General features: G+C 39.4%; 1 protein-coding gene across 1 annotated transcript in view; it reads left to right on the forward strand.

Annotated features, from left to right (window-relative positions):
- ICK (intestinal cell (MAK-like) kinase) overlaps nucleotides 1-12087 on the forward strand; it is a 19523-nt gene that overhangs the window by 1503 nt on the left and 5933 nt on the right. The window contains exons 2-9 of the mRNA XM_010284966.1: nucleotides 508-562; nucleotides 1945-2066; nucleotides 4032-4111; nucleotides 6513-6645; nucleotides 7108-7279; nucleotides 7950-8117; nucleotides 10492-10788; nucleotides 11850-12040. Coding sequence (XP_010283268.1) covers nucleotides 508-562; nucleotides 1945-2066; nucleotides 4032-4111; nucleotides 6513-6645; nucleotides 7108-7279; nucleotides 7950-8117; nucleotides 10492-10788; nucleotides 11850-12040 — 1218 coding nt within the window. The remainder of the gene's footprint in view (nucleotides 1-507; nucleotides 563-1944; nucleotides 2067-4031; nucleotides 4112-6512; nucleotides 6646-7107; nucleotides 7280-7949; nucleotides 8118-10491; nucleotides 10789-11849; nucleotides 12041-12087) is intronic.

Genomic DNA, 12087 nt, shown 5'->3' on the forward strand with positions numbered 1-12087 from the left:
GAACAGTGGACACTGAAAAATGAAGAAATGCAACCTAGAGGGGAAAGGTATTGAAATTACAGAGAAAAAATATAGAGAAGAGGATCAAGAAGAATATGATAAAATTGGAGACCCAGTGAAGTGATTTAATTTGGTCTTCATTAGATTTGTTTCAAAACTTAAGTCTGAGTTCTCATAACTGTCGTGACCCTTGTCCTTTTTACAGTTAGACTCTATTCTACCATATTGTATACTGGAAAGAAAAATAGCATGCCCTGACTTGTTGAAGGCTCTGAATTTTTTGCAGCAAGATACATATACATGAAAAAAGGCAGTCCTGTGTAATAGTAATGCTTTTAAATTCTATTAGAGTGTACCTTGTCTAGAGATGTAAAGTTTTTTGACAAAGGAGATAACGTGTTATATTTTGATGGAAGAACTGGATTGTTAAGATGTAATGAGACTGTGAGTTTAAGAACAGCTGATGTTGACCATGTATTAATTTGTTTTTCCCCTCTACTATTGTAGAATGAAGAGAAAGTTTTATTCCTGGGAGGAATGCATGAACCTTCGAGAGGTTAAGGTACTTTTTTCATTCAGTGGTTGACTTTAATTTAGACAATCTCTGTCACATTTTGGGGTAGCCTCAAATTCTTTCCACCTTTTCATCAAAACTGCCACCAACATGAGTTGTGGCATATGGCACTACAATTCTGTTTCCTGGCTCTGCATTTGAATGGGGTGTCTGTAATCTTATCAAAAGTCTTACTAAAATTCTGTAGTCTTACAAAAAATCATTTTGTTCTAGAGAGCTGCTTCCTTCTTGCAGTGAGTGGTGAGTGAGTGAGAGATCTTTCCTATCACAAAACCTGGAGTTGATGGGTGTTTGCTTTTCAGAGCTTGAGAACACATGCCCTTTGCTCAGCAGTAACCTTTGTACATGCAGTTGTTTCTGGATAGTTGGTTTGGGGACAGACATTTAGCATGAAATTCTGACACCAGCAAAGCTTTAGGGATATGTTCTAAAGGACATCCCTTGATTTCTAGTCCTTACTGTCAGTGTTGCAAATATGCAGAACACTTAGGTCACTTTTCTTACAGTACTGCTTATTGATACTGTGTTGCTACAGAAAGAATGAACTTAGAATACACTGAAAATCTAAAAAGAAGGTAGAATGAAGACTCTAGTATGCTGGTTTTGGCTGCGATAGTTAGTTTTCTTTGTAGCAGCTTGTATGGGTCTATGGTTTGTATTTGTGACCAAAACAGTGTTGATAACCGAGGGATGTTTTAGTTACTGCTGAGCAGTGCTTGCACAACCTCAAGCCTTCTCTGTTTCTTAAGCTTCCTCATCAGCAAGTAGGCTGAGGCTACGTGTGATGGAGCCCTGCTTTCCTAGAGATGGCTGAACACCTGCCTGCCCATGGCAAGCAGTGAATGAATTCCTTGTTTCGCTTTGCTTGCGTGTGCAGCTTTTGCTTTTCTTACTAAACTGTCTTTATCTCAAACCATTAGTTTTCTCACTTTCTGCCCTTCTCATTCTCTCTCCTATCCCACTGGCAGGGAGTGCAAGCTCAGCTGCCCACCAGGGTTATTCCACAATACCAAGGAAGAATTTCCAGGCTTACATTTAGTCCTGAGTCTAACCTGACTATTGCCAGGGCAAGTACAAGAAGAGTGTGAATTGTGCGAGTAGGAAGTTGCTTACGGAGAAAATGCAGTTGTTTTGGTGACTATTGTGATGCCAGATAGCTGGCTTTTGAATGACTAGCGTATTAAATTGATACATATACTGCATGTGTATCTGGTAGTACTTGGAGATCTGGTCTTTGTTCTCAGATCTGTCTGATTATTTAAAATATTGAAGAATTTTTGAAGCCAAGTCTTCTGCATCAGTGAAAGTTTTTTTTCATTTTCATTAGAGTAAGTACCTTTTAAAATCCTGTTTGTATTTTCTGTTTCTAGTCTTTGAAGAAATTAAACCATGCCAATGTAGTAAAGTTGAAAGAAGTTATCAGGGAAAATGATCATCTGTATTTTGTGTTTGAATACATGAAAGAAAATCTTTACCAGTTAATGAAAGAAAGGTATGTAACAGCATCACTCATTCCTGATATAAATTAATTACTTGAGTAATGTGCTTTTAACACACCTGTTACTTTTCAAAGGACTTTGGATCATTTGTTTAGGCTTAGATCACTATGGCTTAAAGCTGTGTGCTGCATTAGGAGCTGTGGCTGTCACCTTTGAGCATATCCCAAACAGTTTAGTGAGAGCTTCCAGTGGTTCTTCCCAGATTAGCCTGGCAGATAAGTAGGGCACTCTTTTGAGAGTTAGGAGCTGTGGACTTTTAACAGCCCTCACGCTGAGGAGGTGTTGAACCTAGAACTTCTAATTTCTACGTAAGTGCTCCAACTAGCAATGCTTTTTCTATTAGAGGGTGGTATTACCGCCTCTTCTGTTACAGCTTCCTCAAATAAATGAATAAATAAAAAGTGGTTGAAACGGTAGTCAGGAGGAGTCAAATTCTGGATTGCTTCTAGGAGGTTTTTTTCCTTGCAATTTGAACTGACATGTCCAAAGACTGCCTCTTTTTGTCAACATTCTCAATAAAATCTAGCTTTTTAGTATTTGCTGGAGCATTAATAAAGTCTTGATTTTTAGTCTTTGGACCATGGTATCATCTTCCAGAGGATAATTTGGGGCAAAAGAGCTCCCTGCTTTGAATTGTTCTCTGAGGTGGCCATTTTCTCTCTAGGGACCATAGAATCAGCCTGGGAGATGACAGTAATCTTACTTGATTTAACAAAGTAAGGTTATTGTTATAACATAGGTCTGTTGATACTACACAAAAAACCTTTTTAAGCATAAAAATACTTACTATGTATGCACAGGTATGGAACAACTTCAAACTGGACACATATATGGATGCTGATTTTTAATTATATGAAACGATGGACTTTGAGAAAGTGGTTATAGTGCATGACATAGAAACCAATTATCTTTAGGAATGTTTGATATATCCTATCTCCTTAGGAAAATAAAAAGGGCAGATATCTGTAAAAGTATGCTACACATCATATTCTCTATAGTTTAGCTAGGCCTTGGACTGGTCAGACATTGTATAAATCAAACCTTTAAGAATGTGATTTATTTTCTTAAGTCGTAGTTAAAATTGCCAGCCTTGCTGGAAGGGACTGTAGAGGAAATATGACTCCCTGCTGTAATTAAAAAAATAAGCAAGCAAATATGAAAAGCTGCCTCTAGTAGCTGATCTCACTTCTGAAATATGTGATGGTCAAGATTTTTGAGAGGTATCAAGCTCAGGAAATTGAATAAGGCCCAGACCATCATCTTCATTCACTGTTATGCTCTTTCTGAATAAAATTGTCACTGATTTCCACCCCAGCCCATCTCTACTGTGTTTTGGCATGTGCAGAGGCAGCTGGTACAAAGCTGTTTGATCAAAATCCTCTCTTGGTAAGAGGGGCTATCATTGACCGGCCTGCCGTGGCTGATCTTCTCACCTGAACTTCATGAGGAGAAGAACCTCTTGTTTTCAGTGGTAGCAGATGAGACTGGTTTTTTTGGATAACAGAAGAGAAAGAAGTAGCATGTCAGCTGTTAGATAGTAACAAGGCAGACTCAAAAGTATGGCTTGTATATGCTCTCGAAGAGAGGCCAGAAGAAATGGCATGAAAAGCACTGAATTAACATGAACCCTTGCTGTCTTGAGGAACATGTCTTATGATTTGTATGTGTTAAGGTTTGTTCAGTTTGTCCAATTTTCTTTTTTTTCTTTTCTTTTTTTCCCCTTTTTAAGTCACTGTCCCACATAGTCTTAGCATGATGTCACATTGTCTTAATATAATGTAATATGGCAGTCCTGCAAATGCTGTGTAAATTTTATTGGAGAAATAAACTACATGAGAGAGCTTAAAATATATCTAGCAGTTTTATTGTCATTGTTACCTTTTATCTTTGGTTTCTTAGATAGCATAATCTAATGGGTGAAGCATTAATATTTATTTTTTCCCTTCTTTTATCCCAAGAAACAAACTGTTTCCAGAGTCTACAGTTCGGAATATTATGTATCAAATCCTGCAAGGACTTGCATTTATCCATAAGCATGGTAGGTTATGTTTTAGCTGTAAACATTTTGAATTAGAGCAAGATGGTATCTCTGTAAATTTTTAAATGAGTACACTAACTATTGCATTACTAACTTTAATAAAAGGGAATGATCAAAAGAATGGCATTATATGAGAGATTCAGATTACTGAAAATACCCGTATTTTATGGTTGGCTAGTATTTTAGTCTGGAGGTTTGCTCACTTCCTTTTCTGTAGATTTCTACTTTCTCAAGCTGGCAGCTGGTCACTTTCTGAAATTCTTTTGATGTTAATGGGCACATTTCTTGATAGATTCAGAGATCCCCTGAGATTGAGAGTAAAGGAAAAATTACTATTTTCTCAAGGTGAACACAGATACCGGAATAAAATGCATATTCTCTGGAAGATACACTTAAAGTAATAAAATATGAGTGACAAACGGCTTTCATTGCATGGCCGTCCAACTAATTTTTACAGTAATGATAAAAGCTGAAGCTGGTGTACCAGCCAGTAGTAACAAGACCCATGTAACTGAGAAAAAAATTACTTATTCTAATGATCACTTCCTCACCATGTTTTGCTGCCTGCTAAATGTGTTGTAGTGTATGTTGCTGGGCAGCTCTTAGGTTTATCAGAGGAGAACTAACATCAGTGGCCAAAGTCCTGGAATTGAGAGGCTTGTAGGACCAGCATTTCAGTTCACTTGAACACTTTTAACTTGGTTTTGCAAAACATTTTCAAGCTGATGGCTTTATTCTCTATTCTAATGGGGCGTGGATACTCTTCTGAAACCAAACTAGAAATTCCAGTCTGTTGCAGTGAGATACAAAATACTTAAAACCAGAAAAATAGTAGGATTTATTTGCAAAAATCTAAGCTACCTTTTTTTAATAAATTATCAGATGGATCACAACCTTTCAGAATACCTTTTACTCCTATTTAACTTACTATAGCTATAAAGAACAAAAAATTTTGTGTGGAAACTGTCTTGTTCACTGACCTGCTACACACTAGGCTGGTATTTCTGCCAAGATGTTGCAAATCCGAAGTTCCAAAGATCTGGAAATTCATGGCAAGCCTGACAGGATGGTCTTGATGGTCTTGTGACTCACAGTGTAAGACTGGGTGTCCCAAGATTCCCTCTGCAACAGTTTTGGAAAAAATCACATGAATTCCGCGCGCGCGCACACACACACACACACCCCCCCGCCCCTTATTTCTCTGTTCTTCTCCTGTATGGCATAGAAATGCTTGTCAAGTCAGCTTTTTATGTTCTTTGTCCATCGAAACTCTAAGCATCTTTTCATATTTGAATACATAATTGATTACTCTTTTTACAAGTTTGCCATGAAGTAAAATGTACCTCAAAAGTGTTCTGTTGGTGCGTTGCCTGTCTGTGCAGCAAAATACAGAAGTGATTGTACTAAATGCTAAACACAGCCTTGATTGCTCTGTTTGCTGTCTTCCCTAAAGAGGCAGTAGTTCAAGCTGGCACCAGAACGTCTACTTAATATCCCTAGGAAGGACATAATCTGCTAGTGGGTAGAAATCTACAGCACTGTGTCTTCAATGCTGTCATGCATTAATCTAACAGAAGTTAATAGTGACAATGTAGACACATCCTATGTGAATGTTTATTCTGTTCTCTGTGGGAGCATATTCAAGGCCATGGAAAAAACTAAGCATGTTGGAAGGCCTCTGAAAAGGAGGTCCTAGAGCTCTAGTAAGTTACTACAGAGGGAGCTGTATATGGAAAATAGTGGTCTCAGATGCCTGCAAGGAAGAAGCGTAAGGACAAGTTTTCCAGACTAAGGGTGGAAACAAATTCCAGAGGCAGTAGTCAGTAATATTCTAGCTCTCTTTTCTTATTTGTATTGAAAGAGCTCTTGCCAAATGCTCATTTGTGATCAAGTTTTGGTGAATGCGGAGAACACTAAAAAAATATGCTGAGATCCTCTGTCTGATAGGGCGGTGAGTAACTGAGTGCTTGCAGATTATTGCGTTCTCAGGTTTAAAAAGAAGTTTCAAAGTGCAAAATAATTATACCTTATGTTTCAGTTTGCATTCTGTTTAAAAGAACTTTTCAAGTATTTTTTTTGCTGTCTCCATTGCACTGTTTCCAACACAATTAGAATGAAACTAACATTAAAATGGTGTAATTTTTTTTTGTTAAAGAAGTATCACTTAGCTACCTGACTGAATGGTCTGAATTATTATAAGATAGTCAACTTGTGTATACTGTTCTTCACGGTCTGACTGAACAAGCTGTATACTCACTAGTTCTGTTGATCACGTACGACTTTGTATTGTGCTAGTCAAGCTTCAGCAATAAGAACTAAAGCAAAACAATCCAGGTGGAAAATAAAGGCTACAGCTAGGGATGGCATTGCAATACACATCAATATTTCATTTGAATTTTAGGATTCTTTCACAGAGATTTGAAACCTGAAAACCTCCTTTGCATGGGACCAGAACTTGTGAAAATAGCAGACTTTGGCTTAGCCCGAGAAATCCGATCTAGACCTCCTTACACCGATTATGTATCTACAAGATGGTAAGTGCTAGTATTTGCGTGCATTGTGTAAAACTTATAATCAAACCTTTAAAGAAGTAAAGTATTAAATTTATGCTGAATGTAATAACAGTTTTGATGCCGCCTCTTTATGAAACTTTTATTTAAAGTTGGCGTAGTTCAAAAAGTTTCAGTTAGTGCAAGACAGTTTACAGATGGCAACAACACAGGAACAAATAGGGAGGCTGATAAGGCAGGTGGGACATGCTGGGATTGCTGCATGTCAGGAAGGCATAAGAGAGCTTACAAGACCTTATGTAGGTTTTAATTCTTAATTCTTGGGAAAAAAAATGAAGTCTTACGTATAGGATGGGAGAGGATAGGAGGTTTTTAAGGGATGTTTGCTTTTAACAGCAAAGAATGAAAAGCTAAATGTTTTCATGTATGCCTGTTTGAACTGTGTTGATTGCTGGGATTTGTTTCTTTTTTTTCCCTCTCTTACAGGTACAGGGCTCCTGAAGTCCTTCTGAGATCCACCAGCTATAGTTCTCCAATAGATATTTGGGCTGTTGGTTGTATAATGGCAGAAGTTTACACACTGAGGCCTCTTTTCCCAGGCGCCAGTGAAATTGATACTATATTCAAAATCTGCCAAGTCTTGGGGACGCCAAAGAAGGTAGCTAAAGTGACATTCCACACAGCAGTAATACTAGAGGTGTTCTGCAATACAGAATGGCACATATTGGCATGAAAATGGCACATACAGAATGGCATGAAAACTTACTATTTTTATGCTAACTGCTATTGTATGGTATTGACCTCAGATATAGTAAACTAATTTAGAACTCATTTTCTGTGAAATAAGCATTATGTAATTATGCTCTGAAAGCTGACATTTAGAGGAGGAAAAATAGATCCCCGAACAGGAACAAAGTCATTAGACTGATTTCATTAGGTGGAAATTGAATTTTGGCTCGCATATTGTATATAAACCTGTTGTTTAAGAGACTAGAAATTGGTATCATGGCAAGACTTCTATCTCCTGAGTCCATTTGTGCCTTTGACTTAGAATCATAGAATCATTAAGGTTGGAAAAGACCTCTTAAGTTAGATCATGAACTCCAACCATCAGCCGAACACCACCATGCCCACTAAACAATGTCCCGAAGCACCACTTACCTCTCATCAGAGGTTTGAGGTGAAAATTTCTTGGTGAAATCTTTAATATAGTCTAGACTAAGATGGACACAGTCTATTACTGATAGGAGAATATATGCTAGTGTACTTAGGCACGATGATATTTGCCAGCTGAACTTTCTTTGTGATTGGAAATCTCATTCTTCCAGAACGACTGGCCTGAAGGCTACCAACTTTCAGCCTCCATGAATTTTCGATGGCCTCAGTGTGTACCTAACAATCTAAAAACCCTCATACCTAATGCTAGCAGTGAAGCAGTGCAGCTCATGAGAGACATGCTGCAGTGGGACCCCAAAAAGCGGCCAACAGCTAGTCAGGTTTGGTTTTATTTTCTTTTTCTCACATCTGCATATGATGCTTCCTTTCACTGCAAGACACCTTTTACAGTCATTTAACAGTTGCACAGGAGTGCACTTCTTAGAAGGGAGAAGAGCAGAAGCCAAGAACAATTTGCAAGACAAAGGGGAGTAATTAAAATAGAGTAATCAATCTTACGCATGCAACATCAACTGCATGGGGTGTGTGGTCAATGATCGAATGTGTGACTGCAGTGTGTATAAGTACACCTGAATAAAGTATAATCCAGTCACTGTGAAAAGCAGCAGAGTGAAGGTAGGATGTATGGCTGAAGGCTATGCTGCTGTTCCTTCATTGCTATTGGTATGCGCCACAGAATCATAGAATGGTTGAGGTTGGAAGGGGCCTCTGGAGATCATCTGGTCCCACCCCTCTGCCCTAGACAACATGTGCCAGTGCTCAGTCACCCTCACAGTAAAAAAGTTTTCTGATGTTAAGAGGGCACCTCCTGTGTTTCAGTTTGTGCCCATTGCCTCTGGTTTTGTCACTGGGCACCACTGAAAAGAGCCTCCCTCCATCTTCTTTGCACCTTCCATGTGGGTATTTGCATACTTTGATAAGATTGCCCTGAACCTTCTCTTCTCCAGGCTGAACAGTCCCAGCTCTCCTAGTCTTTCCTCATATGTGCGACGCTCCAGTCCCTTAATCATCTTTGTGACTCTTTGCTGGACTCCCTCCATTATGTCCATATCTCTCTTCTGCTGGTGAGCCCAGAACTGGACACAGAACGCTAGGTGTGGCCTCACCAGTGCTGAGCAGAGGGAAAGGATCACCGCTCTCAACCTGCTGGCAACACTCCTGCTCATGCAGCCCAGGATACCATTAGCCTTATTTGCAGCAAGGGTGTGTTGGTGGTTCACATTCAACTTGGTGTCTGCCAGGTCCTTTTCTGCAAAGCTGCTTTCCAGGTGAACGTGGTTGACCCCAGCATGTACTGGTGCATGGGGTTGTTCCTCCGCAGGTGCAGAACTTGGCATTTCCCCTTGTGGAACTTGTTAAGGTTCTTGTGTGTCCATTTCTCCAGCCTGTTGAGGTCCCTCAGGATGGCAGCACGACCCTCTGGTGTATCAGCCATTCCTTCCAGTTTTGTGTCGTCAGAAGACTTGCTGAGAGTGCACTCTGCACCACCATCAACATCATTAATGGAGATGTTGAACAGTATTTGCACCAGTATTGACCTGTGGGGTACACTGATACCTACTGGCTTCCAGCCAGACTTTGTTCCACTGATCACTACTCTCTGGGCCTGGCCATTCAGCCGGCTTTCAATCCACCTCACTGTCTGCTCATCCAGCCCAGTGTTGCCTGTATGAAGCTAGCTTCTGCAAGGCAGTTTGTAGGGCAATCTCAGCTCAACTGCTACTGTAGATACGTCCCAACACTCGGTACATAAGCATAGCCTGAGTCATCAGTATTGCAAATATAATGGTCCAGTTGACGTTGACGGTAGCCACTGATTTCAGATATCAGTACTGTAGTGGTAGCACATCACCTTCTGGAAAACAGATGGGATTCTGGGTTCAAATCTCACTTCAGTACAAATAAAAAGCTTTAAAGCTGATTAAAGCAATTAAAAAGTAAAAATAGACAAAGAACTCTCAAAGGTAACGAAAAGCAAAAAAACCTGACAATAACTTGATACTAAGAGCCATTAACAAATGTTTTGCAGTAAGGTACAAATACGGTGAGGAATCTGAGCTTTTAGAAGCTTTTTGCAGTGAGAGGTCTTTAGGAAGGGAAGACGAGTATACCTGAAACAGCAAGATGGGCAGAGATTAATTGCCTTTGTGACAACTCCTTAATTACTTGTAAAGCAGGATAAAGGTATTTTTAACAACATGTCTTCCAAAAAAGAGAGAGGATAATACTCATAAGGGTTGTATTTCTTTAACTTGATTCAGTCTTGGAACTGGAGAATGGAAGAGATGGGATGTCTCTGGGGTCATTCAAGGCTTGATGGCTGCATCTGTGATGACAGGAGTGCATGTGTTTGCACATGTGCATGCACACACACACACACGAAGAGACAGCACATAATGAAACATGCTTCTAGATGCCATATACCTGGTTAAGTATCTTACTTCTGCAGAACCTTTTCCTTTTGTGCAAGTCCACAGAGGATTTGATAACTTGGTATCTGTTGAAACGTTTCTACTATTGCAGCATTATTCTGAAGTGGATCATGCTCGCTAGAATGTAGTGTCGAGAGATGGGTCTTCTGCTGTTTCCCACCCCAGAACAAAGGAAATTAAATTTGTACTGTCCCATAGGGCTAGGGTAGGTTAGAATCTTTGGTTTCCCAAGTTGGATCCTAACATCTTCATTATGTTTTAGGCACTTCGATATCCGTACTTCCAGGTTGGCCATGCCCTGGGTGTTCAGGAACTGGGGAAACAAAAAGAACTGCATAATAAATCATCTCTGCATATTAAGCCTGTCCCTCCAGCTCAACCCCCTCCGAAACCTCATGCCCGCATTTCGTCAAGGCCTTTTCAACAAAGCCAGTCTTCTCAGCATTTGGTGTACCCATACAAGACAGACAACTCTGGGGCTGAGCACAGTAACTACTTACAGGAGGACAAGTCTAACCAAGTTGTTCTGCCTGCAATTCACAATAAAGTTCCTCAGCAGGTAAAGGTCCATCTAGCATAAGATACACTTCCTGATATACTGCCTGATTTTTTCTTAATTGTGTTTCTTTTTCTTGTTCTCTTTCAAGGTTCTTATACTTTACTAAAAGGACAGGAAATAGTTATAACTTACTGATGGAAACTAGAGGTTACTCTTGTTGAAATCTAAATCCAATTGCTATAAAACAAGCAAGTCGATTTCTCATTTCAAAGCCATTTTATGCTTCCCTTCCATTCCCTTAAAGAATGACACTGTGATTTCATACGAGTAAAAAGGATGTACAGTGGCCAGCCTATTAATGGGACTGATGCCAGAGAGAAAAGTATTAAGCCAAATAGTGTTGAAATGAGTGGGGCTTTTGCCTTCATCCATTTCAGGCATCCAGTTTATGTGACTGAGAATAATAGTCCCTTTGGGCTTGGCCATGGAAAACAACAGATTCTTCTTTCAGCATACAGAACCTACCGTTTCTGTTGATTATACAGGGAGTCTGGATTCATAAGAGAGATTAGAAGAGCAGACAATGTGAATGCTGATGCTAAGAGATTGGTCTTAAGTAGGGTCTGTACTGGCCGTGTACAGAGTTGCACAAGGTTGAAATGTGCTGATGAGCTTAAATGGCTGGAAGAGACCCAAATTTGTACATATGCTGTCCTGCAAGAAAAATACATTTTATAAATGTCTAGGCACAGGCTTATGGAAACACGAATGTGCATGCAGTTTTGTACTCCCAAGATGGGTCAGGAAATAAAAATTGAGCGTGAGCTAATTGTTTGGGAGGTAAATAGTAAAATAGAATTGGAATCAAGACCTAAGAAATTCATTCTTCTGTCAGTGCAAGATACTTTATTACAGGATGAAATGCAGAAGATAAGTAATAACATCTACAGACTACAGATTGAGTTTTTAGCATGTTTAATGAAAGATTAGGATTCTGTTGTTACAGCTCTACTACCACCATTACTCTTTGAGACAGGAAAAAAAAAGAAGTCCTCTTTGTTCCTGTCACCTGGTTTATGATTTAAGTGTGTGGGTTTGTTTCTTTTCAATCTTAATAACAGAAAACATGTGCTGGGACTGAGAATATAAATGGTGAACTTAAACCAAAAACTAGGCGAAGATGGGGACATCTTGCTAGAACAGTGAAGAGTTCTGAAGACTGGGATGACTTGGAAGACCTTGATTTCAGCTCTTCCGTCACAAGGATGGATTTGAAAAACAAGAAGAGGCAGAGCAATGAAACTGTTTGTAGGTAAGTTGGTTTCTTTTATGTCCATGTGCTGTTTGTCTTCTTTCCCT

The sequence above is a fragment of the Phaethon lepturus genome, unplaced genomic scaffold, assembly GCF_000687285.1.
Source record: "Phaethon lepturus isolate BGI_N335 unplaced genomic scaffold, ASM68728v1 scaffold16884, whole genome shotgun sequence".
NCBI lineage: Eukaryota > Metazoa > Chordata > Aves > Phaethontiformes > Phaethontidae > Phaethon > Phaethon lepturus.